This window comes from Lontra canadensis, unplaced genomic scaffold (assembly GCF_010015895.1).
Source record: "Lontra canadensis isolate GAN:19392208 unplaced genomic scaffold, GSC_riverotter_1.0 scaffold53, whole genome shotgun sequence".
Lineage (NCBI taxonomy): Eukaryota > Metazoa > Chordata > Mammalia > Carnivora > Mustelidae > Lontra > Lontra canadensis.
The window spans coordinates 13,619,176-13,643,240 of NW_022631047.1; the positions used below are offsets into that span (position 1 = coordinate 13,619,176).

The 24,065-nt window shown below is 36.0% G+C and overlaps 1 protein-coding gene across 1 annotated transcript in view; it reads right to left on the reverse strand.

The window, feature by feature from the left end:
- KDM5A (lysine demethylase 5A) overlaps positions 1-24,065 on the reverse strand; it is a 93,486-nt gene that overhangs the window by 65,132 nt on the left and 4,289 nt on the right. The window contains exons 3-10 of the mRNA XM_032874917.1: positions 23,475-23,597; positions 12,861-13,031; positions 10,732-10,866; positions 4,963-5,068; positions 3,699-3,790; positions 2,936-3,094; positions 1,351-1,470; positions 505-663 (exon numbers count right to left, since the gene is read on the reverse strand). Coding sequence (XP_032730808.1) covers positions 505-663; positions 1,351-1,470; positions 2,936-3,094; positions 3,699-3,790; positions 4,963-5,068; positions 10,732-10,866; positions 12,861-13,031; positions 23,475-23,597 — 1,065 coding nt within the window. The remainder of the gene's footprint in view (positions 1-504; positions 664-1,350; positions 1,471-2,935; positions 3,095-3,698; positions 3,791-4,962; positions 5,069-10,731; positions 10,867-12,860; positions 13,032-23,474; positions 23,598-24,065) is intronic.

The window sequence follows — 24,065 nt, forward strand, 5'->3', positions numbered from 1 at the left end:
ATATTTGAAAACCTACAGGAAAGAAAGAAAGTACTGAAAGAAACTTAATTTTGGACCTGTCAATGAAATGTAATTTTTTTAAAAATTCTTAAAAATAAATTAAAATTAAAATTAAAAAGTACTCTTAAAGCACCTTCTAGATTCTCAAACAGAAAGAGGCAAAATTCTTTTAACTGGAATCATAGTTTTAAACTAATTAAATTGGTTTTAAGATGCAAAGGTAAACTTTTAAATTTTTAAATTGTTTTAAATTTCTTTTAAAGCTTGAGTGCTAGTACAAAGCTCCAAAGGAAGGGACCCAAGAGGGTTACCCTAAAGTTAAATTTTTAAAGATACTCTGAATGTATTATTTTTAAAACTGAAAATTACTTATAATGTCCAAATCCTACATAGTTAATATTTTAAATGAACATAAGCCCGTAAGATTAGAGAAAGGTAGTTTTCTACTATGCAAAGACTGAATCAACTTGGAGTAAGTGTGAATTACTACTCTCTGCTCTGCACCTCTTCTTCTGGCAGCATCTTTCTCCGACCGTCCTTTACAGGAAATCCACTTCCAAAGTCTTTTGAGGAGATATCTGCTCCATACTCTACAATAACATCTTCTTCAATGCTGCTCACCAGCCGCCAGAATTCCTTTTCTACTAGTTCTGTAGGAACCATCTACACAGGGAAAACAAAGATTACAGATTACTAACTCACTATAAGCATAACCTTCTAACACATTATATGCCTGTCAAATGAACACATACCCATGATAAAATGAAAAAATCCTATTTCCAGAGCGAAAAAGACCAGGGTCCTAGCTCTTCCCACTAAGGACAGGGAAAAGCTAAAGACAAACTAGATATTGAGAAAAACATAATAAACTTGCACTGCCTTTTTGTGTAAGCTATTTCCCAGCTAAGAAATATAAAGATGACCCAGCAAGCACATCAAGGAGGAAAAAGGAAATGCAAAATTCAAGGCTGAATTTTAATAGCTTTGCCAAATTTTTTGGATAGGGATTTTAAAAAGCCCAAGATCCCCTAGGAAAAGCAGCAAACTTCATATTACAAATAACCAAGCAAAAGGAAAAACGGTCATATACTTCATGTTTTTCTATAAGATTACTCACAGAAGTCTAATAAACAATTCAAAGATCAAAGCAGATTTCTCAACAGGAGAGTACACAGTGCCACATTAGTGAGTGAAATAGAAACAGATGTCAGGCCCCTTAATCTTCAAGATTTAATATTCTATCATCTTTTTCATGCCGTCCGTTTTTCCAAAAAATGATGAAAGCAAACCAAAAGCTTTAGACTCAAATATTCATAACTCCCCAAAATGACCTAAATGACAGATACTCACATGAACTGGCATATTGAAATAATCAGACTTAAAATTATCTGCCATCTCTCCAAAGCTCTGAAGTGTATACTCTCGTACAGCTTGTTCAAATCCAAAGGCCTCTCGAGGTTTATTACATTCCTAAGAAGGAGAAATACCTAATATTAACTTACTGAAAATGAACTAACAAAATATTAGTATTACCTTCTTTGATCATTTCCCTAGGTGAAGCAAATCCAATCAACCTTAGACAGCAGAATAAGTATTAACTACTTGCAACACAGAATCAGGAAATAATATTCTAGAACCTCAACTACATTTTCACAGCCTTCCATAAGGAAGGTGGTAACAAAACAGCTTCAGACTCTGGAGTTGACATTAAGCTCTGGCACCAAAACAAACACTGGGAGAACTACTCCCATGCCATGAAGTCCAAGGATACCTACCATTCTCAGTTTCTCAGTGGATTTAGCTACAGAGAAAATAAATGTTCATGGATGAAGAAAATATAATGGATAAAGGGATATCCACTGGATTGCAAGAATATCTAGCTATAGGAATGGCTGTTTCATATCATCAATCACCCTGACCAGTATATTAACACAAATTCTCACAGCAGAACTGCTGCTGAATCATCTTACCTTGAGAATAATAACTCAAAGCTCTGAATACACCCAAATACAGCCCAGCCAAGCCCTTCCCTTCCATGTCCTATCAGAGTATTTTGTTAAAATAAGTAAACAAATTAGGTATTTCAGGACAATAATGTCTTTAGACATTAAGAATAACTCAGGATTGGGGCGCCTGGGTGGCTCAGTGGGTTAAAGCCTCTGCCTTCATCTCAGGTCATGATCCCAGGGTCCTGGGATCGAGCCCCGCATCGGGCTCTCTGCTCAGCAGGGAGCCTGCTTCCCCCTCTCTCTCTGCCTACTTGTGATCTCTGTCTGTAAAATAAATAAAATCTTTAAAAAAAAAAAAAGAATAATTCAGAATAATAAGTAAAAATTAAACTAATAGAACCATCAGTTTATCTGGTAACATGAAAACTGGATGAATCCTAAGTTCTAGAGCTTCATGTCTGACTTTTTTTTTAATTAAAAAAAAAAAAAAAAAAAAAAAAAACAGGGGCGCCTGGGTGGCTCAGTGGTTTAAGCCTCTGCCTTCAGCTCAGGTCATGAACTCAGGGTCCTGGGATCGAGCCCTGCGTCAGGCTCTCTGCTCATCAGGGAGCCTCCTTCCCTGTCTCTCTGCCTGCCTCTCTGCCTACTTGTGATCTCTGTCAAATAAATAAATAAATTCTTTTAAAAAAAAAACAAAAACCTACAGTCTTTCTTCATTTTTATTATTTTCCAAGAATACTAATCTGAATAAAAGTATCATTCATCTACATCAACAAACAGAATTATCTAATAGTAAAAAAAGAACTTACGAAAGGTAAGCTGCTGCAATACAATTATTATATTTTCATTCAATATTGCTCTTAAAAAATCCCAGAGACTTTAAACATTGAAGAACAAAGTAAGAGCTTTTAATGGATTTACTGTATGTGTTATGTGAACATCACTGTTGTTAATTAAGAAAGGATCTGTAAAATTTAGGCTTGTACCTCAGCAACACACTTAGGACACCTCCAATCTCCTTTGGGCACATCAGGTAGTGGGGGAATTAAACAAAATGTATGATAGCTGTCATCACATCCATCACACAAAAGCAATTTATCTTCATTATTTCCCCGACCACAAAACATACAAACATAGAGATCAACCTGTTAGAAAACAAACAAAATAAAATAAAAGTCTATTTTCTATATTAATAATATTAAATTTTTACCAGGAACTCCTTAATTGAAACAAACAAAATAATGTACACTAAGAGCACACATAACTTAAATCCTGAATATTTTTTAAATGACTGTATTTAGACAACTTTTCATAAGACTTCCTCAATTTCCTCAGTGCTTCTCAGGCAAGTTAATAAAAGCGTATCAAGTTATCAGAATAAAGAAACACCACAAATCCACGTTACTTGAAAGTCAATTATATAAATAAAATACACCATGTCATCCTATACACAAACACTCTTCAGTAGAGAATGAATACTGAGCACTGTCTACAATACAGCTCAAGAATTTACAGATTCATATTCATTCTCTCACTCACAAGGTATATGTGAGTATAACTCAGGGGAAGAGTCAATGTAAACAGACAAAGCAGGGTTCACATTACATTAACGAAAGCTGCGACTTTAGATTTACCATCTAGTCTTCTAACCAAACGAACTAACTAAACGGCATACCAAAATACAGCGAGATAAAAAGTGCAAAACTAAAAATAAATCCTTTCCCTCCTGACACATCTCAGAACACTTACAAAGTTAACAGAGAGAGTTCCTTTCCGTTGTCTCATTTGCATGTTAAATGCGTCTGACCTGTTGGTAACTTTTCGTCTTCGGGAGACCTCATCTTGAAATAAAAATAGTTATATAATAATAGTAAAAACTAATGTTGAGAGCTTACTATGGACCAGACACTATTTAAAATAATTTATATTAAATCTCAAAAACACTATGAGGTAGATATGCTATTATCCCCACTGAAGATAAAGAATCTAAAGTCTAGAGAAGTTAGATAACTTGCCCAAAATCACACAGCCAGTCAGTGGCAGATCTGGAAATCTAACCCAGGCAATCAAACTCCAGAGAGCTAAACTACTAATTCTATACTGCCTGTATGTAGTGTTTATCAGGGACTAATTTGAGACTAGTTTTAAGATCACTGCCAGCCAATACAATAGGTACGAGAATGAAAAAGATAAAAGTGCTTAATTCTTAGAAGGGTGATAATAAACATCGTTATGTATGTAGTGCGTCCTATCACAATGTCTTTAGAGTGATGGGACAGTATCATCTGACCCTCCAGAGTTCTTGTCCACAATCTGAATTGTGATGTAATTTCTCATATCATGAAAAGGGTAATAATACAACCCGTGATTATAGTATTTCATTAAATTCATATACATTAAAAACAAATCCAATACAATCTTTACAGAGTTTTTAAACTGACACATATATAGAGAGAATAATGGAACTTGATCTCTGCATTAGCAGTTTTACTGAGAGTTTCAAACATACTAAAGCTGAGAATACAAGGCTTTCTACAAACATAGAGTTTATTTAAATGAAGTGTCATAATATATCAAGGCAATTATGGAAAAATAACAAAATCAGAATTGGAATTTTAATCATAAGCTCTCCACAGTAAATTTTGATACTAAAGGTCAGAAAATCCGATCCTTAAATTTAAAAGTTATAAGGTATGGATCACCAAGTGAGAATCATTCATTTCACCTTTCTCTCCTAAACTAGCCTTTAGAAATGACAAATTTCTGTCACATATTAGACATGGAAAAGGAAAATTTCTCTCTTCCAAATATTACAAAAATTCAATAAAATATGGTTCCTCAAGCCTTAAATTCAAGATTAAATGCCATAAAAGGTGATCCGTCTAGGAACCACATTCCAAGTTTACACTTAAGAAAATCCCAAGGCAAACTTCAATTCAAATATTATTTAAATCTTATTAGAACCATATGGCTAGACCTTATCTCTTTTCGTGACCGAATAAGAGATTTTTACCTTCTTTATCTTTTGCTCCCACTGCCAGGCCCACGACCTTAGGCCCAGCCCCAAAAATTCGAAGTTTCTTCAGTTCCGTGTTTCTGTTCACTTCTCCAGATTCTGACTAAAAAAATAAATACATAAACAAAACTCCATTATCTAACCATTCTGATTCATACATTTACTTTCTTACCGAGAAAAGTTTCAAGATCCTCTTCAATATGAAGAAAAAAATATTTTATCTTTGCTCTCTAAATCTACTCACCGCCTCATTACAACAACTGGATAGTCACCAGCTTCATTTCCACAAAAGGAAATCTACCTTAATTAAAACCACAGTTGTCAATTAGGTTCTGTCCATAGACAAATGCTACTGGTTATAACCAGTGTGCTACTGGTAATAATAGAAATTCTCACTTCTACCTTGCTAATGGACACCCATCTTTGATCAAAAGGCAATATGCCCATCCTATTAGATGAATAATGATTATCCTAAGCCAATCATGCCATTTCTCTTTGTTAGTGATGACCAAGCTAGGAGTAGAAATGTTAATCTGGTCTGGACCAATGAAACATCTTCTAGAAGCTTCTGGGAAAGATTTTTGTCTCCAATAAAAGAGAAAGCTTGTCAAAGAGTAATAAGCCTTTTACCCTAACCTCCTTCCCTACTGTTAGGAGATGAAGCCTGGTGAAAGCACTGCATGGACTCTAGCAGCCACACTGCAGCTAAGAAGAGATCTATTACCCCTACACACTGAGGAAAGCAAAGTAGAAAGATGGAAAGAGCCCAGGCCCTTCATGGCAATGTGCAGTTGTTGCGTCAACCCTAGAACTACCTATTTCTGGAAATCTTATGTGAAAAATGTGTCCTCGTGTGAAAATTGTGTTCCTAATGTTTAAGCTGATATCATCTGCCACTGTAGTACTTGAAGATGAGAACATTCGGATAGTTAAAGTGTTATACCATGAATTCAAATGAACCATATACTCTGAATGTACACTAAGTAAATAACTAAAACTTATTAAAAAGAGTCAATAAGAATAAAAATGAATCAGGATAAAATACAGACTTTGTAAGTCTATGATCATATAAGAATCAACCAATGAAAACAACATCTTAATATATTTAAAATTTAGTAGATGAATTTAATTATATTAATCAACCTCTACAGTCTGAGGATAATGACATGACATGACATGACACTATACATTCACCACTATTAATGCACAGTACATAAGAAATCCTAACTGTGTACCATAAAACATACAGTAGCAGATACTACTGTACCATACCATTTTAATCAATTAATCCTCACAACCTTTCCAGGCAATAAAGTTCCAAAAAGTAGAAATAATAAAACATTATCTGATCTTAATGGAATAAAAGCTAGAAGTAGCAAAAATAAAAAATAAAAAGACCGGTCAGAAATCTTTAACTTCCTATTAAAAACTGGTAACAGGGGCACCTGGGTGGCTCAGTGGGTTAAGCCTCTGCCTTCGGCTCAGGTCATGGTCCCAGGGTCCTGGGATCGAGCCCCGCATCGGGCTCCCTGCTTAGTGGGGAGCCTGCTTTCCCCCTCTCTCTGCCTGCCTCTCTGCCTAGTTGTGATCTCTCTCTGTCAAATAAATAAATAAAATATTTAAAAAAAAAAAAAATAAAAACTGGTAACAACGGGGCACCTGGGTGGCTCAGTGGGTTAAAGCCTTTGCCTTCAGCTCAGGTCATGATCCCAGGGTCCTGGGATCGAGCCCCGCGTTGGGCTCTCTGCTCCGCAGGGAGTCTACTTCCTCCCCTCTCTCTCTCTGCCTGCCTCTCTGCCTACTTGTGATCTCTCTCTGTCAAATAAATAAAATCTTTTAAAAATAATAATAATAATAAATACAAATAAAAACTGGTAACAACAACAATAAAAGACTATAAATCAGAATATCCAGAATAAATCAAAGCAGTGATCACAGGGAGTTTTATAGTCTTAAGCATCTCAGTCAAAACAGAAGAATAGAAATAAATTACGTTGCCAACTCAAAAAACGAGGAAAAGAGCTACAACACAAACCAAAAGAACTTTGTGATGCTAGATTAGAAATGAAATTATCAATCCATTTCTGAAAATATAAACTCATAATGTTTTTAAATTTTATTTCCCAGCACTAACCACTAAAAGGACCTACAAAAGCAATGGCATCCCAGTAGGAACAAGCACACCTTGTGCTCAGCTCTTGGTTAATGAATATTATTTCACACTAAAATGAACCAGAATTCCATGTAGAAATGGCTGATTCCAAGGCTAAAGCAAGGCAAGAAGACAATGAGCCTTTTTGTGCTAAAACAAGTGCTCAAAGAAGGATGGAGTCAAGTCAAAAGAGTATCATGAAGCAGCTTGATGTGGTTCCCATTAGCCAAATTTGGAACAACAGGATTATCAAAAAGGAGTAAGAGATGGTAATAAATAATAAGACATTATATTTTTTTAAAAATCATGATCTATAGTGACTATAGTGGGGGAGTCAGTCATGGTTCCACAGGTACAGACATTTATCGAAATTCACAAAACTGTACACTTAAGATATAAATGTTTTACTGTATGAAAAAAGTATCTCAAGAAAGTGTGGGAGAAGAGTTCTCCTTTAAAGAAAAATGTTAACAAATATAGAAAATGACAGAGCTAGAAAATCACCCAGCTTGCAACCACCAACATAACTAATTCAGGTAAGGATCATCAATGAATGTGAAAATACTGGGTAAAACATAACTGGAAGACAGGTTATTCACACTATCTTACAGTGTATTCTGATTACTTTTATTACAAAGAGAATAAGTATAATGGAAATCTGGCTCAAACTTAATGTCACCAATAATGAGACATACTGGGGCACCTGAGTGGCTCAGTGGGTTAAGCCTCTGCCTTTGGCTCAGGTCATCATCTTGGGGTCCTGGGATCGAGCCCCGCATCGCGCTCTCTGCTCATCAGGGAGCCTACTTCCCCCTCTCTCTACCTGCCTCTCTGCCTACCTGTGATCTCTGTCTGTCAAATAAATAAAGAAAATCTTTAAAAAAAATAATAATAATAATAATGAGACATACTGGCATCATGGGCTTCGTACTAATGTATAAATGTGTTAAGGGTCTAATAACCCTTCATACAGACAAACTGTGACTCCAGGTTTCAAAAAGCTCACTAGTGAGGTCAAAGATGAAAAAAACAATCATTGCAGGGGTGCCTGGGTGGATCAGCTGGTTAAGTGTCCAACTCTTGACTTTGTCTCAGGTCATGATCTCAGGGTTGTGAGACAGAGCCCTGCATCAGGCTCTGTGCTCAACAGGTCTGCTTGAGATTCCCTCTCCCTCTGCCCCTCCCCCCGCTTGCATGCACTTTCATTCTCTCTCTCTCTCTCTCTCTCCCTCTTTCTCCAAAATAAATATTTATCTATTCTTTTAAAAAAAAAAAAAAAAGAGTAAAAACAAGAGTAAAGCAAGTGATGTGATAGAGCTAAGAAAGGGGAATAAGATAACTTCTGTAACTTCTGTTTCTTGTTTAAAAGACTATCAGATGGCTGTGCTTGTCATGGATACCAGGCTAGAAAATAATAAAGGAAAAATAGATTTAGAGAAGATGGTCATGTTTGAGATGTACTGAATTCAGCATACCTGCTGTGGCCACCAATGGCCACCAATATGCACACACACATCTTTGGTAAACACAAAAGAAACTTGAGCGCTACAACATAGGAGTCTTGCGTGTACAGGTAGTAACTGAAATCATAGGGTAGTAAGATAGCTAAGGAGAGCAAAGATAGGAAAAGACTTAAAATCACCATGTAAAGGGCAATAGGAAGAGAGAACAAAGATAACTGAGGAGAGGTCAGAGTGAAGAGGATAACCAGGAGAGAGGCATCACGGGAGCCAAAGAAAAATCAAGTTAACTGAATTTCAAAAAGGGGAGTCAACAACCCTATTAAATGTATATATCCTCAAAGATGAAGAAGAAATAAAAAGTCCTCAGCTTTTGACAATTATTAACTCAGTGGTAACTTGGGTGGTGCAGTTTCAACAAAATAATTTAGCTCAGTGTCAGATTACAGAGTACAAAAGCTAAACCGATACTGAGGAAAATGAGACAACATTGACTGTTTTTCAAGAAACTTCATGAAAAGAGGCAAGGAGTAAGGCACTATCGAGGAAGGGAGTTTTCGTTTTAAGATGACAGAGACTTTAAACATGTTTACACGGGGGGCGGGGGGGGGTAGGAAGAGATTCAGCAGGCAGAGGAGGTAGGAGAGAGAGGATCTCACAAGCGGTGTGTTAAAATCCCTAAAGAAGCCAGAAAGGACAGATGTGGGAGGATTATCCTTAGAGACAAAGGTACCTTTTGCCCACAGAAACTGGCAGAAATTCAGAAGGAATACCAACAGTTCTGTGTATAGGGCAAGAAGTCAAAGGAGTTCTACCAGAAAGCCTTTCTCTTCTTTCTGAAATTGAAGAATAGGAATGAGGCAGACCAAGCAATATAGAAATTAAGGACAAACTGTGAATTGAACAAATTCTTCACTGAAAAGCCTATAGTAAAGAAAAAAAAAAAAAAGAAAAAGAAAGAAAAGCTTACAATGGTTCTAGTTTCTACCTGGTATCAACCAATCTGACTACATTACCAATTATTCCAACGAGTAAAAACATTCTATATTGTCCTTTTCTTATATACAGGCAATGAGCAGCCGAGCTTTTTCATGGTTTCAAAAGGAACATCAAAAGAACTTTCATCACAAGTAGTCAACTGATTAGAGGAGCAGGGCCACCTGGGGCAACTCTTAGTGAGTCACCAAGTCAGAGACTACTAGTATTCAGGTGTTTCAGGTCTTGAAATAGAATCATCACTATATACCCAATGACGGTTAGAACTTTTGAGATCAGCCACAGTAACAAAAATCACTTAATGACCAAACCAGAGTTTACTAATTTATAATGGTTTATAACTAAAAATTCTCATTATGCTAAATATAAATTACATTATTATAACGCAATAAAATACTTATTTAATTATGAATTACCAAACAATTTATAGTACATACTGGTAACTTACTAATAAAGGTACATAAATTTATAATTCACTTTCCAGTGAATTTCCATTAAATTCACATTCTCCATCCAAGACACCTACCTTTCTGTTATCAAAGTACCTAAGAAGCTAAATTACCATGGAGGAGATTTAAGGAGCAATTCAGAGCAAGGAAAGCAGCATCTTACTGTCCCAACCTACAGACCTAACTTTACAACAACTTTAAAAGCACACTTTGAAGACCACAAATGAGAATGGGGAAAGGAAGACAGGGCAGGTCCAGACAAAAAGAAATTAGGGCATTTTTCTTCTGATGAAATTATTTTTGGCTACAAGAACACTATAGAAGTTAACATTGGAATGGTTCAAACACTAAAATTTATACTCCAGCTTTTAAAGGAATGAGCGAAAAATAAAACCACCCATTCCTACTCCTCTCATTTCTGCTAACCATGAAAATAAAATATACTACAGTTCATCAGCATGTCTGTAACACTGGCCTTACACTGATTTGTCCTCCTCATCAAAACTGTTCAAAATTAACAAAAAGCTTTCTAAATCGAATCAGACTGAATTTTACAATTTCCTCCTTGTTCATCTTAAAGGTAAATGAAAGACAGGTCTCTTCACATTCTAAAGAACAACAGTATGTGAATGCCTCCAATAACCACATAATTGTTCTGCAGTCAATGGACTTAAAACTCCTATTAAAAATGATCCATGGAAGTTGATACCTGAGACTTGACACGCCTTGTTCTCTTCGGCAGAATGTTCATTCTTGTGCCTGGCTCTGGGGAAGTTTGGACATCAGTGCCAAGAACCTCAGGCTCTACTTTTTCCTTAAGATCTAAATTAGGCATCTGTATACCCTAAAGAATCAGAGCACAGAAAGAAAGCAGGTTCACTGATAAGAAGTAAGATTGGAGAATCAGGAGAGAAATAATAAATTTCCAATAAATCCCAAAACTACGTGAAACCAGATGACAATTCTACCCAGCAAATCCATCTACAGATTCAAGACAATCCCTATCAAAATCCTAGCAGGCTTTTGTTGCAGAAATTGAGAAGTCAATTTCTAAAATTTATGTAGAAATGCATGTTCTTTGGAAATTCTGAAGAAAGAAGAAGGAGTTGGAAGACTAACACTATTGGATATCAAAACTTACAATACAGCTACAATACTCAAGACAGTATAGTACTGGTGTTAGGGCAAATATATGACCAAAGAACAAAACAGAGACCAGAAATAAACCCACATTAATAGTCAACTGATTTTCAAGAAAGGTGCCAAGGTAAATCAATAGGAAAAGGGGAGTCGTCTTTTAAACATATGATACTGGTACAACTGAATATTCATATACATATACATTTCCCCTCCCCTCACAAATGCACTTACACTTTTACCTCATACTTTACACATACAAAAAAACAAACAAAAAAAACTCAAAATGGATCTAGACCTAAATATAAAAGCTAAAACTATAAAACTACTAGATGAAAACAAAAAAGAGTATCTTTGGGGACTTGGGTTAGGAAAAGATTTCTTAAATATGACAACAGAAGCACAATCCATAGAAGGGGGTTAAAGGAAATTAATAAACTACTCTTCAAACAGACACCATTATAAAAATGAAAAGATAAACCACAGACTAGCAGAGAATATTTGTAAAATCATATACCTAATAAAAGACTTGTATCCAGACTACATAGCAAACTCTTAAAACAAGTGTAAGATGACAAACAATCCAATACAAAAAAGATCAAGAAGATATACAAATGGCTAATATGCACATGAAAAGATGCACACCACTGGTCATTAGAGAAATGAAAATTAAAACCACAATGAGATACCACTACACACCCACTAGAATGGCTATAAGCAAAAAAACTGAAAATACCAAGTGTTGGCAAAGACGTGAAGAAACTGGAAGCCTCTACATTACTGGTGGGAATGTAAAATGGTTCAGCCACTTTGGAAAACAGTTCGGCAGTTTCTTAAAAAGTTAAACATAAACTTACCATATAACCCAGCAATTCCACTCCTAGGTATCTACCCAAGAGAAATGAAAACATATGTCCACACAAAGACTTATACATGAATATTCATAGCATTTATTCATAATAGCCATAAACTGGAAACAATCCAACTGTCCACCAACTGGTAAATGGATAAACAAATATGGTATATCCATACAAGGGACTATTATTCAGCCATAAAAAGGAATGAAGTACTAATAATACAGGCTAAAACATAGATGAACCTTGAAAACATTAGGCTAAGTGAAAGAAGCCAGACACAAAATTATACTGTATGATCCCATCTATGTGAAATTTCTACAAAGGCAAAAAAATTCAGAGCCAGAAAGAAAATCAGGTGTTTATCTGGGTTTGGGGTTATGAACAGGAACCAACTACAACCAAACACAAAGGAACTTTCTGGGCTGACGGAAATATTCTAAAACTGAGCTGTGGTGATTACTGCATAAATGTATAATTTATTAAAGCTTACTGACTGTGTATCTACAATGACTGAATTCTACAGCAGGCAAATTATAACCTCAATAAAGCTATTTAAAAAATACATGAAGTCAAGAGGAGGAATTTTTCAAAAAGCTTAAGAGAATTTATTTCAAATAAATAAGAAAATCACCTTCATTCCCATTGACCTTTATCTTGTAAACCACCAAAAGTAGCTGCAATTTTTAAACCACACCTTGCTACCCCAAATTTTGGTACCCAGAGAAACCTTTTTAACTTTCTACGCTTAGCAAACTGCTACCTTGTTACAGTGAACACAGTCTAACATTCATATTTGGAGGACTGGATTTATCCACTCCTGAAAACAAAAAATGATGCATCTCACCATAAGGCTGACACCAGATTGGAAAAGTTCATATGGGTAGAGAATTCTTTCATAATGTGATTTCAAAAGAGACCCAGTTCCTTTTCCTGGCAGATATCCCAAGCGACTACCCACTTTAGACCATTTCTTCTCTTTTGTAACCACTTCAAAACCTCCTTTGCTGGCAACGATCTGAAAAGAAAGTAAAAATCATTTAGAAAAAGAAGGCAGATTCATGCATTCTGACTCTGTATCTTGCCTGCTTAACAGAAAAATTGTTCTGAGCTTAAGAAATTAGATTTCTAATTTCCTTTCCGCATACACCTGACATTGAAATTTGTCAACATTTAAAGCATGAAATAAAGAACGACTTTCAGAAGTTTTAAACTCTACTATTTAACTAATGTTAATGTGCCTATTTTCAATGAATTAAACAGTTTTATGTACTCCATATCCATAAGGAACTCAAAATATAAAATAAGAATTAAAACAACAAAAATAAACATAAACATAAATGTAATTATATAGCATGAAATAAACATAGGAAATGAAATTGGGAAATGTACCAAATAACTTACAGAATTTTAACAGAAATGTCAAGGAAACAGTGGATTCAGAGACTATTTTGGAAAAGGCTATAATTTTTCAAAAGAAGTTTTACATGGAAGATTACAAAGGAAAGATGGGGAAAGATCAGATTACAGTGGTAGACTTACTAGAAAACATAGTACAGAATGTATTAACATAGGAAGAGTTAAGATAAATTGAACAATTTGGCTGAATGCTCACATCAAACCAGGCACTATATAGAACATACATATGTAAAGGTTCCCTATCTTTCAGAAAGTGATACTGTACATCTCTCACACTCTAAAATACAGGCAGTGTTCAGGGGACTGATGATAAAATAAAAAGGACTGTGACATAGTTATCTGAACTCAAAAAAATATTTGAGTGCACACTACTGCTATTTCTCTTCATCAAAAAAGTTAAGAGAAGGGTGCCTAGCTGGCTCAGTTGGTGGAGCATGCAACTTGATTTCAGGGTTGTGAGTTCAAGCCCCACACTGGGCATAAAGCCTACTTAAAAAAAGTTAAAAGGAAAATTAAACATAGAATTACCTGACTCAACAATTCCACCCAAAATAACTAAAAACAGAGAGTTAAACAGATACTTGCAAGCCAATGTTCACAGAGGCTTTACTCACAATACTCAAATGCTGGTAACAATGATGGAAAAAACCCAAAGGTCCATCAAGAAATGAATAATCAAAATCTGATATACACATATAATGGAATACTATTCAGCCTTAAAAAGGAATGAAACTAATGCATGTGACAACATGGATCCTTGAAAACATTATGCTCAAACACAAAAAGATGAATATTATATGATTCTACTTATATGAAATACCTAGAATAAACAAATTTAATAGAGGAAGTAGAATAGAGGTTTTACCAGAGGCCTGAAGGGAGAGGGGAAGTTCTGGAAATGAAGAGTAGTGATGGTTGTACAACATTTTGAATGCACTTGAAGTCATTAAATTGTACACTTAAAAAATGGTTAACTGTTATGTTATGCATATTTTACCATAATTTTGTATAAAAAGGCTAAGAACATGGACTGTGGAGCCAGATTTCCAGAGTTCAAAGCTCATTACTTAATAACTGTGTGACCTTGGGTAAGTTACATCATAATTTGCACTTTGGAGCCCTATTATTAAAATACTAATAACAGCACTTATACTTTATTATGAGGCAGTTATAAAGAAAAATGAAATAAAACACGAAAAGCACCAGGACAAAATAAGCACAGTGTCAACGTTAGTAGTGTTATTATGTCTGTGTGTATAGGCACGTGGGGTCTGTGCATGCTGTAAATAAACGTTTTCAGCTCTTGTACTCCACAGTGCTCTTATACACAAAAACGAACCTATACCAAAGCAAAATTTCCCTCAAAGCTTGGTGGGAACACGCAAGTTCACATGCACAAAAGTTGAACGTATCTCTAATTCTTTAGCTTCTTTTAGCACATCCTCAGAGAAGCCGTCTCTGTTAAAAAAAGACTTGCCAGGGAAAAATTGTAAGGAGAAAAAAGTTTATTTTTCCAATCTTGTAGTGTAGAGGAAAACACAATGAGGGTGTTTTAGAGGGCTATCTGGAAACAAGTGCATGAATCAGGATGCCTTTCATTCACATCTTTCCAACGCTTCTATACTGTCAGGTACTATTCTGGGTACTTGGGATACACCTGTGAATAAAACAAAGATCTCTGCCCTCATGGTGCTTATATTCTACCAGGAAAAACAGCCAATAAACATAGTATGTAAATTTTAAAGTGATAAGTCCCCTAGAAGAAACTTTAAAAAAGCAGTTAAAAGACCTCACACATGAGGGTTTAACCAAAGTATAAATGGTCACAAAAAAAGTTCATTATAAAAGTGAAATTTGAGCAAAGACTTCTTCAAGGTGAAAGAGCTACCCAAGCAGATATACAGGGAACAGTCAGAGCGCAGGCTCCATCTCAGAAGTATACCTCAAATGTCTGAGGAACAGTAAGGAAGCCATTGTGGTTGAAGCAAGTGGGGAAGAGTCCAAAAGAAACAGAAGCTCTCTTAGTAGTCTACATTATACGATACATTTATCACCATTACATACTATTCTAGTTTGTATGTAAAGCACCTTAAGTTAAATTTCCATTAGTAATGATATATCTGCATGGATCCAGTCATGCTGTACCACCCAGTTAAGATGCTTACTGGCATGCAGCTGTGAAAATGACAGCCAGCACAGAGTACGGCTAAGAAATAAGATAAAACTATCTCACAAAGAAAGCAATACTATGACTTTGTCTTCGTGCATGTAACACTCTAATAATCTAACAGGGCCTGATACTATAAGAACACACAAAACTTTACACTTATTTTTCTTCAGCTGACAGATTCAAGAATTATCATGTATAATTTCAAAATATAAAAACCATTTACTCCTAGTATTTTACCATGAAATATATCACACCGTTATCACCAGAAAAATATCACTTGTAAGCCATGTCCTATAAAAAGCTACATGACATGCAAAGATAAACTGAACAAAATGGAAACAAGCCCTTCAATCAAAACTTGAGTGAAAAATAATGTCAATCAAGGCGAAAATTTCCATCCAATGTAAAACGAAGTCTGGCCAGCAGAGGACAATCTTAACAGAATTAAGTAGTAGTCTCCTACTTAAAACCTCCCTCTCAAGCCTCCGCTGAAAAGATAGTTAAGGTACAAAAAGGCATAGGACCAAGAGAAAGCAGATACATTAAGTGATAATCTAGCAGGCAAGAACAAAAACCAACCAAGCACCTTCAACAGAAGAAAGCCACGGAGAAGCAGAGCCTGGAAAGGCCTAAGAAATGGAAGCAGCAGTCCCTTTAAAATCAGAGATGGGGGGCACCTGGGTGGCTCAGTGGGTTAAAGCCTCTGCCTTCGGCTCGGGTCATGGTCCCAGGGTCCTGGGATCGAGCCCCGCATCGGGCTCTCTGCTCAGCGGAAAGTCTGCTTCCTCCTATCTCTCTCTGACTGCTTCTCTGCCTACTTGTGATCTCTGTCAAATAAATAAATAAAATCTTTAAAAAAAAATAAAATAAAATAAAATAAAATAAAAAATAAAATCAGAGATGGCGGGGCACCTGGGTGGATCAATTGGTTAAGCATCTGCCTTCAGCTCAGGTAATGATCCCAGGGTCCTGGGATAGAGCCCCAAGTTGGGAATTCTTGCTCAGCAGGGAGCCTGTTTCTCCCGCTCCCTCTGTCTGCTGCTCCCCCTGTTTGGGCTATCTCTCTCTCTGTCAAATAAGTAAAATCTTTAAAAAAATAAAATAAAATAAAATCAGAGACAGCAATAAACAGAGAACAGGACTGGTTGAAAATCTGTATAAAAGCAATTAGACCTCCTCCAGTCAGCACAGCCAAGCAACTATTGCTCTCTAACCCCAGGACAAGACTAAAGATTTACTCTCAGGAGTCTGAAAAGAAGGAACTCTAATCGTTGTGAAATGTGTAAGCCTAATGATTCACAAACCTGTACCCCTAGGGCAAATAATACATTGTATGTTAAGAAAAATAATTAAAAAAAAAAAAGAAAAAGAAAAAGAAGGGACTCTAACCTAATAGAAACAGGTAAGCAAACTTAGGATCAGTCAAATACTCTAATAGTCTAGAATCAATTTATCAGTCTAACATTTAACTAATAAAAGTTCAGAGTGTGAGAAAAGATAAGTGGGAGATATAATTATCAAAGAATACAAAAAATACAAGAAAAGTTGTAAGACCTCAAAGACATGAGTTCAGATAAGAAAACTTAACAAGTGGGGAAAGGAGTGGGGACGGATAGGGTGGCTGGGTAATGGACACTGGGGAGCCAATGTGCTGTGGTGAGCACTGGGTGTCGTGTAAGACTGATGAATCACAGTCTTGTACCCTTGAACAAATAATACGTTATATGTTACCGTTAAAAAAAAAAAAAAAGGAATTAAACATACATGCCTGAGTGCCTATACCAAGTTAAAAAAAAAAAAAGAAGAAGAAGAAAAATTATCAAGTGCAATCAAAGTATTAAATGAGATAGTGAACATTCTCTCCTCAGAAGTGATTTCATAAGGAAAGGTACAGGAAAGCTATGAAGAGAGCAATAGTTTGGGTATAAATGGAGGAAGACAACATGGCACATTACATGGAGTTAAAATTGGATCTGAGATCGAGGGCTACCACAATTTTGCTTTAGCCTGGAGAGGTTTCCTGCAGTTGTGCCACTGAGAAAGATAGCAAAAAGACTGAAGTCTTAGGATCACTGACTGGAATGATTCACAAATTCCCTTATGATGACCCTACTTACAATAAACTTCATAAATACTTTGACAAAAATAAAATGTACTTGATCCCAAAACCAGATAAAGACCCCATCAAAAAAGAGAGTTACAGACCAATATCCTTGATGAACACCAATGCAAAAATTCTCACCAAAATACTAGCCAACAGAATCCAACAGTACATTAAAAGGATCATTCACCACAACCAAGTAGGATTTATTCCAGGGCTGCAAGGTTGGTTCAACATCCACAAATCAATCAATGTGACACAATATATTAATAAAAGAAAGAACAAGAATCATATGATACTCCCAATAGATGCTAAAAAAGTATTTGACAAAGTACAGCATCCTTTCTTGATCAAAACTCTTCACAGGGTAGGGACAGAAGGTACATTCCTCAATATCATCAAAGCCATCTATGAAAAACCCACAGAGAATATCATTCTAAATGGAGCAGAACTGAGAGCTTTTCTGCTAAGGTCAGGAACACAGGAGGGATGTCCATTATCACCACTGCTATTCAACATAGTAACAGAAGTCCTAGCCTCAGCAATCAGACAACAAAAAGAAATTAAAGGCATCCAAATTGGCAAAGAAGAAGTCAAACTATGACTCTTTGCAGATGATGTGATACTTTATGTGGAAAACCCAAAAGACTCCACTCCAAATCTGCTAGAACTTGTACAGGAATTCAGTAAAGCATCAGGATATATCCATCAATGCACAGAAATCAGTTGCATTTCTTTACACCAACAGCAAGACAGAAGAAAGAGAAATTAAGGAGTCAATCCCATTTACAACAGCACCCAAAACCATAAGATACCTAGGAATAAACCTAACCAAAGAGGCAAAGAATCTGTACTCAGAAAACTATAAAGTACTCATGAAAAAAATTGAGGAGGACACAAAGAAATGGAAAAAAGTTCCATGCTCATGAATTGGAAGTGTCTACGCTACCTAAAGCAATCTACACGTTTAATGCAATCCCTATCAAAATACCACCAATTTTTTTCAAAGAAATGGAACAAACAATCCTAAAATTTATATGGAACCAGAAAAGACCTCGAATAGCCAGAGGAATGTTGAAAAATAAAGCCAAAGTTGGTGGCATCACAATTCCAGACTTAAGCTCTATTACAAATCTGTCATCATCAAGACGGTACGGTACTGGCACAAAAACAGATACATAGATCAATGGAACAGAATAGAGAGCCCAGAAATAGACCCTCAACTCTGTGGTCAACTAATCTTCAACAAAGCAGGAAAGAATGTCCAATGGAAAAAAGACAGTCTCTTCAACAAATGGTGTTGGGAAAATTGGACAGCCACGTGCAGAAAAATGAAACTGGACCATTTCCTTACACCACACACAAAACTAGATTCCAAATGGATTAAAGACCTAAATGTGAGAAAGGAATCCATCAAAATCCTTGAGGACAACACAGGCAGCAACCTCTTCCACCTCAACTGTAGTAACTTCTTCCTAGAAACATCGCCAAAGGCAAGGGAAGCAAGGGCAAAAATGAACTACTGGGACTTCATCAAGATCAAAAGCTTTTGCACAGCAAAGGAAGCAGTCAACAAAACCAAAAGACAACCGACAGAATGGGAGAAGATTTTTGCAAACAACATTATCAGATAAAGGGCTAGTATCCAAAATCTATAAAGAACTTATCAAACTCAACACCCAAAGAACAAATAATCCAATCAAGAAAGGGCAGAGGACATTTCTGCAAGACATCCAGATGGCCAACAGACACATGAAAAAGTGCTCCACATCACTTGGCATCAGGGAAATACAAATCAAAACCACAATGAGATACCACCTCATACCAGTCAGAATGACTAACATTAACAAGTCAGGAAATGACAAATGCTGGTGAGGATGCAGAGAAAGGAGAACCCTCCTACACTGCTGGTGGGAATGCAAGCTGGTACAGCCACTCTGGAAAACAGCATGGAGATTCCTCAAAAAAGTTGAAAATAGAGCTATCCTACAACCCAGCAGTTGCACTACTGGGTATTTACCCTAAAGATACAAGTGTAGTGATCTGAAGGGGCACGTGCACCCGAATGTTTATAGCAGTAATGTCCACAATAGCCAAACTATGGAAAGAACCTAGAAGTCCATCAACAGATGAATGGATAAAGAAGATGTGGTATATATATACAATGGAATACTATGTAGCCATCAAAAGAAATGAAATCTTGGCCTTTTTCAACGACGTGGATGGAACTAGAGGGTATTATGCTGAGCAAAATAAGTCAGGGACAGACAATTATCCTATGATCTCCCTGATATGAGGAATTTAAGAGGCAACATAGGGAGTTTGGGGGTAGGGAAGGAAAAAAAAGAAACAAGATGGGATCGGGAGGGAGATAACCGTAAGAGACTCATAATCTCACAAACCAAACTGAGGGTTGCCCAGGGGCGGGGGGAGGGCAGTGGTAGGGAGAGGGTGGTTGGGTTACGGACACTGAGGGTATGTGCTATGGTGAGTGCTGTGAAGTGTGTAAGCCTAATGATTCACAGACGTGTACCCCTGGGGCAAATAATACATTACATGTTAATAAAATTTTTTTTTAAATAAAATGTAAATTTTATTGTTCATTATGAAATGTTCAGCTGGACTTTAAATTAGTGAAGTAGATTCTAGACTTTCATTTTAAAGATGACAGATGAACAAAGATGAAACATCAAGGAATACATGATGTCCACCTGTTAACTGTTTAAAAATGTGATAAAAATCAAAACAATAAATAACTAAACAAACATGTATGTATAAATGAAAAACACATACTAATGCATATAACACTGTGAAATCTCAAGGCACTGGGAATAAAGATTAGATTCTACATCTTCAAGAAAAAGAAAGCCACATAGGAAGGAACAAGAATTAATTTAGCATCATTCTTCTCAACAGCAACACTAAAGGCAGAAAGATTATGGAGTAAAGCTTTCAAAATATTAAAGGAAAACAATTTAAAATTTAGACTTCTAAACACTAAAGTGTAAGAGTAGAGCACTTTGAGATGAGCAAAAAATTTATATTCCATTCATCTTCTTCTTCATGAAACTAACAGAAGAAATGCTTCACCAAAATAGGAGGAAACCAAGTAATATGGACTTGAAATAAGGGGAGAGAGAAAGGGAGTTCCCAGAACAGTAACAGCAAAAGGAGGTTCCAAGCTGACAGCTGACCTTAAAAAACAAGGAATGTGGATCGCAGCAGGAAAAAAGAGCTCCAAAGGAATGGCCCCAAGAAGAAAATGGAACTGATAGATTACCTGACAGGTAAATCATGTGGAAAGATTTATACTGCTGCTGGAAAATCTGAAAATAAATTTTTGATGGTTACAAAGAAAACTTACAAAATGACCACAGGGAGGGTGATTATTAACTCTAAGAAAAATAAAAATTGGTATAAGGAAAACAATCATAGCACACTACAAGGCTCAGGTACAAATAATATTTGTATTTACAGGCAAACTAATAAATTTTGATTAATAAAGAACTAATCTGGGACACTAGGCTGGCTCAGTTCATGGAGCATGCAACTCTTGATTTGGGGGTTTAAAAAAAAAATTTGATCTAACTACACTAGAATAGAACAGGGGCAGTAAGTAAGGATTTAGGTTTCTTACACCCACTCTCCATCTCTAACAGTAGAAAATCAGTGTATAATATTTAAAACTGAAAAGTGAAAAGCTAGCATGAGTACATTATTTGGAAATACAAAGATCTAAATCAGAAACAGCTAAAAGAATTGAAAGTAATTAGTTCTGAGGACTGGGAATGGGAGTGGAGAGGTGGAGAGGAAGATTGTTAGTTTTTATTTTAAGTCTGATATTTTACAAAGTATTACACTGACCAAAAAAGTTGCTTGTTGTTTTTGAAGATTTTATTTATTTATTTGACAGAAAGAGAGAGAGAGAGAGCATGCACAAGTAGGCAGAGCAGCAGGCAGAGGGAGACGAAGAACCAGGCTCTCGGCTGTGCTGGGAGCCCAATGTGGATTCTGATCCCAGGACCCTAGGATTATGACCTGAGCCGAAGGCAGCCACTCAACCAACTGAGCCACCCAGGCACCCAACCAAAAAACTTTTTAAGGGCTAGAATGAATGTTCCTTGCTGCACTGATTGTAAACAGTAATTGCTAATTTTAAAACTCCATTAAGTTATAGACATTCCAAGTATCACTTTTTATTATTAAAAATAGTAAGACAAAATTATAATTTAATCAACAAGGAAACTATCAAAATGAGAATTTAATGACTCAGACTGATGACTGAAAATTTGTTTCCCATTATAAAGTAGTGGAAAGCAAAGTGTTTCAAAATCATGTCTATAATAACACAAACTCCAGAGATGATAACCAGCTATCAGCCAAATCTTTTAAGTTTCAGTATAAAAGTTAATATAAAATTTTTAAAGTGGGGCGCCTGGGTGGCTCAGTCGTTAAGCGTCTGCCTTCGGCTCAGGTCATGATACCAGGGTTCTGAGATCGTGCACCCCATATGGGCTCCCTGCTTGGCAGGAAGCCTGATTCTCCCTTTCCCACTCCCCCTGCTTGTGTTCCCTCTCTCTCGTTGTGTATCTTTAAAAAAATTGTTTTACAGCATTCTGACCTGACACTAAATTTAAAATGTATCACAAAAAATAGCTTAAATATGTTTGTCTTGTTTTCCCTTGAAAATGAAATCTCCAAAATTAACTCTATAATTTGAGTAACAATTTTATTTCAGAACAATGTATCAATCAGAGGATATGAAAGACCACAGAGAAAGATATTTTCAAAGTTCCTCAGATAATCAAGCTATCTTCACTCATAAATCAGAAGGATCATATATTTTTATTACTATATCAACAAAACATGTTTTCAAGGAAATTTTTTTTTTTTAAGATTTTATTTATTTGACAGAGATCACAAGTGGGCAGAGAGGCAGACAGAGAGAGAGGAGGAAGCAGGCTCCCTTGTGAGCAGAGAGCCCGATGCGGGGCTCAATCCCAGGACCCCGAGATCATGACCTGAGCCAAAGGCAGAGGCCCAACCCCCTGAGCCACCCAGGTGCCCCATTTTTTCAAGGTAATTTAAATGCTGCTGCAGATCAGTTAGTTCTTTTCACATTAGGAAATAAAATGTTACAAAATTAACAAGTTTAGGTAAAAATTAATCTAAACTCTTCCCTCTTAAGTTTTCAACTCTTACTCATTCTGGATAATGCTGGCTTCACTTACCCATTAACACTACTTATAGCTATTAATACAATGGATTCATATCACACATGAGAATGATGATATGAATTTCTTTTAATGTAACAAAATTTTCAACTAAGAAACAGAAAAAAGATGACAAGGTCAACAAAAAACATTATACACTCAACACAAGATAATATTAACAGATTGGCATCATTTCTCTTGCATATTGATTATCACAGAGCCTACTAATTTGCCATTAAATATGTTAAATCTTTTTTTTTTTTTTCAAGATTTTTATTTATTTGTCAGAGAGAAAAGCCAGGACCCCGGGATCATGACCTGAGCCGAAGGCAATAGCTTCACCCACTGGGCCACCCAGGAGTCCCTAAATATGTTAAATCTTACTATAAATTATAAAATAATTTTAAAGATAATTTCAAAATTTTTCATTTACATTTCATGGTCAAACACACAAATCCTGCCCAGGAAGGAATGTTTTCCATCAAGTTTATTAGAAATTCCTAATTTCATAGATTCATTAGCCTCTGTTCCAATTTCTAAACCAAGTACAAGCCTCACCTTGCTCAAAGCATACAGATCCAGGATTTTTCTCTCCACCACTGGAATCTTCAAAGTAGATCCTTGGAGTTCCCAAAATTTTGCTAATTGATCCAAGAAGTCCAGTCTCACTCTGGTCATTGCCTAAGATTATTAGAAAACAGAAACCAGAATTAGGAATTAAATTATGATTGAAAATAAATCAGCTTTACTTAACAAAGGTACTCATTTTTCTAAAGAAATCCAAAGACCTCATTATTGCTTAGTCCAACCCCCAATAAAGAAACAAAACGCTTGTAATAAACTTTACTCACTAAGGCCAAAAATCACTCTAATATATTAGAAATGTTCTTATATTTTATAAACCAAAGCAATTTTTTTGTAATAGTTGGCTTAACTTTTAGCTAACCAGAAAATGTAGTAAATTGGATTATTCTGTTTTTAAGCATTCTATCATCTCATCCATAGAAAATATGCCTACCTCAGATACACCAATTCTCCACCCTACTGATATTAAAATCCTTCATGTATCTAATTACAAGAGACTAAGGGGAAAAAAGGATTAAAATCCCAGAAAATAAATGTCTCAGAAACATCAAGAGGAAAAAAAAA